At 45.5% G+C, this 6,231-nt stretch overlaps 1 protein-coding gene across 1 annotated transcript; it reads right to left on the reverse strand.

Moving 5' to 3' along the window:
• Positions 1-1,189: 1,189 nt before the first annotated feature.
• On the reverse strand, positions 1,190-5,697 carry LOC134069011 (platelet-derived growth factor receptor-like protein). The gene is made up of 6 exons (XM_062524858.1): positions 5,522-5,697; positions 4,856-5,174; positions 4,379-4,530; positions 3,721-4,014; positions 2,507-2,646; positions 1,190-2,146 (listed from the first exon to the last, which is right to left on the reverse strand). Exons 1-6 carry the CDS (start codon positions 5,577-5,579, stop codon positions 1,949-1,951), a joined length of 1,161 nt encoding a protein of 386 aa, XP_062380842.1. The 5' UTR covers positions 5,580-5,697; the 3' UTR covers positions 1,190-1,948.
• Positions 5,698-6,231: the final 534 nt, after the last annotated feature.

A 6,231-nucleotide genomic window follows, 5' to 3' on the forward strand; every position in this document is an offset into this window, starting at 1 on the left:
TGAAAGTGTTTCCTCAGATAAACTAAACATTTTGACAAATGGCATTTTTGTCATGACAATGATAGACTATATGAAACTATGTCCGTGTTCTGAACCAGAGAGAGAGAAAAAAATAGTGTGCGGGACTGTCTCCTATAGTCACACACATTGCATCACGTTTAGCTCCTCGACCGCCGTTGCATGTCATCAAAGGTCTTTAAATCAGCATCCTCCAATCCTGACCCGCACGACAAAGACCACTTTAGAGGCATTACGCCAGGCATCTACTCGCATTTATGGGTGCTTTGAATGTCAGTTTCCAGACTTTATGACATGCGCATCTTTCAAGCCCATCCTCACCCTGTTATTATCGCTCTTTTACCACAGACGGCACATGTTAGCTCAGCCTCAAGGCACACACCTGAGAGGTGCATATGTGTGTGTGTGTGTGTGTGCGTGCTTCCCGTGTGAGTAGGTTACTAAGAGAACACACTAGTCACGAAGGTGTGTGCGTGTGTTTGAGTGTTTGGAAGAGGGTTAGGATGCGAATGTGTCTGTGTGGTCGTGTGAGTGTATGTGTGTGTGTGTGTGTGTGTGTGTGTGTGTGTGTGTGTGTGTGTGTGTGAGAGAGAGAGAGAGAGAGAGAGGGAGAGAGAGAGAGAGAGAGAGAGAGAGGGATAGCGAGAGCGCATGAATTATTCAAGATTAGATCCAACAACGACATACATTTGCACCGTCTAATTAATTGCAGTGGTAAAAAGTCTGAGTGCCAACAAATCAGCCATCCAATTTCAGCTAAAAGTAAAGTTGGCTTTTCACGTGGTCTGCATGCGTAATGCTGCAGTTTGCTATAAACGTCTTCACATTCTACGCGCGTCTTTGATGATTTAATGGGATTCAGTATGCCGTCAGCCCAAGGCCATTTCTGCCACGTTCTCAAGTGATGCCCCCTGCTGCTGTGAGTATGTAATTAGTCCGTGCTCCTTATTTGAAAATTCACCAACAAATGAGCAGATAGAGTGATCAAAATAAATAGCTCTTTTTGCGCTAAGTAGTTTTGGCAATAGCCTACATGCTTTTGCACTGAGCCCTCAATAACAGAAAAGAAAAACAGCAGACTGTCCAAATACTTGATATTTGAATATGTTTGTAAATATTTTATTAGGAAATGTAAACTAATCATGTAAAAAAAGCATAGAAGACAAGACAATCACACAGTCCCATGCAATCCCTAAAAACAAATCTGCATTATTTCTTTTATATATAGAAAAATCCCAAACTCTTTCGAGAAGACTTCTTGTCTCTCAGGTAATAACAAAGTTTTTCTTTCAAAACATTGCCTTTTCCCTCACATGACTGAGAAAGAACCTATCTACCTTTGGATTACATAACCTGTTGTTAACCCACTCTGAAAACACTCCCACTGTACTGTATGTAGGAAGCATGGTAGCACCCCCCCCAGCTCAGCATGCGCAAACAACCGGTGGTGATGATCAAGCATATTCATGCACCATATATGGATGCATCCATTTGATAGAACCAGAAGCATTTGAACTCATACACATTCTACATTTGATTCTTTATGATGCCTCCCGAATCTGATCCCATCAACAGAGAGACAGTGAGGAGCTGGTCTGCAGTACAGCACACGCAGGATGCTGGACAGGTACTAAAGTAACCCATATAGCGGTTGGCAAGCACTACTAGAATCAGGTGAAGAGTTTCCACTTGAATCGCGTCAGTGGTGTAGTCTACGTGATACGCAGGACAACGCAGTATACCCACTTACATTAAAAAGCATCACCATCTCAGTATACCCACTTAAAATAGGCAAGGCTAGGTACGTATTAACATTTGGGGTTGATCACAGTATACCCACTAGAACTACCTAGAGTAGACTCCATCACAGTCTATACCCACTACAGTTAAGTAGACTACACCACTGAATTGCATCCTCTCTCGTGTTCTCTCACGGCTTCTTGGGCACCACCTTCACTGTGGTGGAGGTGGACCGCGACCCCTCCAGGTTTTGGGCGGTGCAGGTGTAGGTGCCCTGGTCCACGTCCCTCACCTCGTCCACCATCAGGATGGACACGGACCGCTGCCGCAGGCGACCGATGTTATTGGCCACCTCAACGCTGTCCTGGGTGTAGAGGGGTCGGCCGATCTGACAGAGGGAAAAAACAGGCGTTTTACAAGAGTTTTGGAAGGAGAGGCGCAAACGCACACCAAAGTCGAGGTGCAGGCAGCTATGTTTAAAACTTATGGAGGGAGAAAAAGATGCCGCACATCGATGGCCTTCTTCAGATCGCATCGGTTTTACAAGAGTTTACCTTGGGCGGAGGGCTTAAACTTTAACCCTTGTTAAAGCGCTGGGCGACGTCTGAAGTCATTAAAGTGTACTTACATTGTACACGTTTTTAGTACTAGACTAATCAGTAATGGGTTCAGGGTCACTTTTCAGTGCATTTCAGGCATGGAGCAAGGAGAGCATCTCTCTGTGTTATTATTGTTTGGTGAAGTATACCTGCTGTCCTGGATACTCCCAGGTGAAGTCCACAACAACATCCTGTTCTCCGACCACGATGCACGTGACCTGCAGGTTTGACCCCACGGATACGGAGCCGGAGGAGGCCTGGATGACCGGTGCGGGCGGCGCTGCAGGATCTGGGAGAAAAGCGAGAACCACACAGTGGGTGGATCAGGATCCTACATTACAGTTGGAGTCTCTGAGAGGAGATTCAAGGTTGCTTTATGACATCTCATTAGACTTGAATGAGAGAGTAGTGATCATCATCTTCAGTTTGGACTACTCAACATCGCAGCAATAGATCATGATGATAATACATGTGTTAAGTGCTTGGAGTGTGTGTGTGTGTGTGTGTGTGTGTGTGTGTGTGTGTGTGTGTGTGTGTGTGTGTGTGTGTGTGTGTGGTGTGTATGTCTGTATGTGTGCGTGTGTGTGTGTGTGTGTGTGTGTGTGTGTTTATGTGTGTGTATAATTAAGAGAGAGATATTACACTGTACAGATATTGAAAGACATATCATGTTATTACGATCTAAAGTTACCGTTAAATGATACAGTTATCAAGTCATTACATTGTAATTATACTGTTTGCAGTCAGTGCATTTAATGGACCAGAAAAAGCCTAAACAAGTCTGGGCAGTAGGAGCGTCTTGAGTGAGTCCTTACAGTCATTTGAATTATTATTTATTTATCTGATCTGAGAGTCACATTAGCTGGTCACGGTCAGGGTGTTGAGAGGGATTTGGAAACATGAGTGTGGATGCAGTGTGCCTATGTGTGTGTGTGTGTAAAGTGGTAGCTGCAAGGGGAAAAGCAAAAGAGGAAAGAAAATGAAGGTAAATTAACTTTACAGAAAGGAAGAATGGAGGTGTGTGTCTGGTAATGTACACGGCTTGTTATTTTGTTGGAGGGATGTGGACCAGGGCACCTACACCTGCACCGCCCAAAAACCTGGAGGGGTCACGTTCCACCTCCACCACAGTGAAGGTGGTGCCCAAAATGCCGTGAGAGAACACGAGGAAAGATAAATCTTGAATTTCCCCTTGGGGATCAATAAAGTATCTATCTATCTATCTATCTATCTATCTCTCTATCTATCTATTTATCTATCTATCTATCTATCTATCTATCTAAATATAAACCGTACAGAAAGGAAGAGTGAGGTAAAGGTCTGGTTATTATGTTTTTTTTGTGGAAGTTAAAAAGGTCCTTACAGTTGACGTAGATGAGCATGTACTTGGTGGAGCTCTGGCGGAGGCCGCCCATGCTGGCCACGCAGTACAGGGACCCGGCGTGGTGCGGCTTCGGCCGGTGGATGGTGAAGCCGCGCTTGACGTTGAACGAGATCTCCGTGCCGTCCACCTGCACCTCCTCGGGGGGGAACTCGCGGTGCAGCGTCACCTTGGCCAGCGGGTTGGTCACCTGGCAGGGCAGCACGGTGGGCCAGTTGGTGCGCAGCTGGATGACCTCGTAGTAGTCGGAGGACGGCACAAACAGCTCCTGGGGATCTGTGGGAGAGGAAGTAGAGAGAGATAGTCAAGTTGCTGGTCTGATATGCAGAAGCTTAAGATGGATAGATAGATAGATAGATAGATAGATAGATAGATAGATAGATAGATACAGTACTTCATTGGTCCCCAAGGGGAAATTCAAGATTGTTGTCAGATACAGTACAGTATTTCAAAAACAGCATTTGCAGTTGTTCTCGGAGCCCAAAACATGCAATAGAAATACTGCTTTTGTTTAGTTTTTAATTAAAAAACAGTAAATGTTTTATTTTTATGTAAACATTATTATGAACTTACAACAAGCATCAAAGCTGGAAGATTTCACCCTCTTTAACGGTGCTATTGTAGAGTCAGAGCGGCTTACCAGGAAAAAATATGAAGACCTTGACAGCTTTGTTGTACTCTTTGCGGCAGTCTGTGTCCTCACAGTACATGGGATAGCAGGTGAACTCCCCAGTATCCGCTCCAGTGGCGTTGGCCAAAGTCAGTGTGCCATAACGATCGTGTTGAACCATTCTGTTTGATTTTTTCCCCCCCAAAGAATGGAGATTTGCAGGAAGGTTTTTCATTTACAACTGAACAAATGCAGCATCAAATCTCTGTGACAGGGAATTACAATTTAATGTATTTCAGATGGAAATTAGGACTTTGAATTTCAAATCCTTTCAAATTCCATTGCTGTCTCATTAAAATTATATATTTTTTATGTATTTGAATTTGGAATATTGATATCCATGAAGTCTATTCAGAGACTAATTGAGGATATGACAACACTTCAATTTTCACCATTAACATATACTGTGTGCCATCACTGACTTGGCAGTTGATTGGTAAGACTTACTTGAGTCTCCCAGCATCCTCCTCCTCCAGGTAGTATGGCACCCCCCACTGGACAGGGTTGCCTTTGCAGCGCAACTGCAGTGTGTCTCCTGCAGCCACGCTCAGGCTGTCCCCCACCTTCTGGAACTTGCCCTTGTTCAGCACCTGTGTCAGCTGCGTGCCCTGAGACGCCGGGGGTGCCTGTGTGGCGATGGCGGTGAGTTTGGGTTTCGCCGTGGCCGTCTTGGTCCTCTTCCCGGCTCCCTTCCCTGCCCGGGCCTTCCCTTTGGGTCTCTTCTCTGGGGCGCTCTTGTCGTCCTTGTCCTCGTTTTGGCAATGTCCTTCAGCACAAGAGGCAGGCACAGGGATATTAGAGGAGGCTCAGTGCATTTGAAATCACAAAAAGGCCCTTATTTGCCAATGTCCAAAGGTTGCCTATTAAAACTACAAACATCAGAATCAGCACAGGCCAAAAGAGAGTTTTTTAGCTTTATGTTTGCAACATTACACAATGTTTTAACATGAAAATGTTGAGCATGCATGGTAGTCTAGAACAAAACACTCAAATACTCAAAGTCCCTCAGTTCCAGATGCATTTTGGAACTCATCAGAGGAGAGGAACAGCCTCTCTATCACCAGCGGACAGTTGTAGACGAGACCATATGGGCAGAGGAGGAAAGAGACTTACCCAACTGAGCGGAGAGCAGGGAGATGAGCAAGGCACCTAATAGTAGCCGCCACTTCATCGCTGCCCGAATTAAGTTCAGCGCTGGACGGACGCAACGGCGTGCAAGAGATTAACTCGAGAGAAGTTCAACGGCAGTTCAGTGAGAAAGAGGGCAGAGGGATGGAGGGGGAGATACAGAGAGGAGGAAGAGAAAGAGAGAGGGAGAAATAAAGAAAGAGGGAGAAAGAAAGAGAAAGAGAAGGAGGAAAGGCGAGAGAGCAGTGGGGAGGTGTGTGCAAAGCGAGTGGTCAGCTGTTTACAAGAGTCACGCAAATTCCTGTCGGGAGACTGGCATGGACACCCTAAATTCCTCCTGTCCAGCTCAATGGACCCTTTCAACAGCATTTTGGCCAATCAGCAGGCGGCAGGGGCAGGCCCCCCACTTGTAGTGTCAAAGAATGTTTATTTAGCTGCTGAAAAAGAGTTCCCCATGGAGCCCATTTTGACGTCCACCAAAACAGGAGACGCAGAGGCACATGCTAAACGCTCAAGACATACTGAAAACTACTCCAGTTCAAATAGTAGGCCTACTATACACTTACTATAAGTTGGCATCATTTGCTGTGCTGATTAATGCTACTAAGAGAACCCCCCCCCCCCTCCCCCCAGAAAAAAAGAATAAAAAGAAAGTGGGTCATTACCAGTGACTTCTTTAATACAGCACAGCATTG

The sequence above is a fragment of the Sardina pilchardus genome, chromosome 21 (assembly GCF_963854185.1).
Source record: "Sardina pilchardus chromosome 21, fSarPil1.1, whole genome shotgun sequence".
Lineage (NCBI taxonomy): Eukaryota > Metazoa > Chordata > Actinopteri > Clupeiformes > Clupeidae > Sardina > Sardina pilchardus.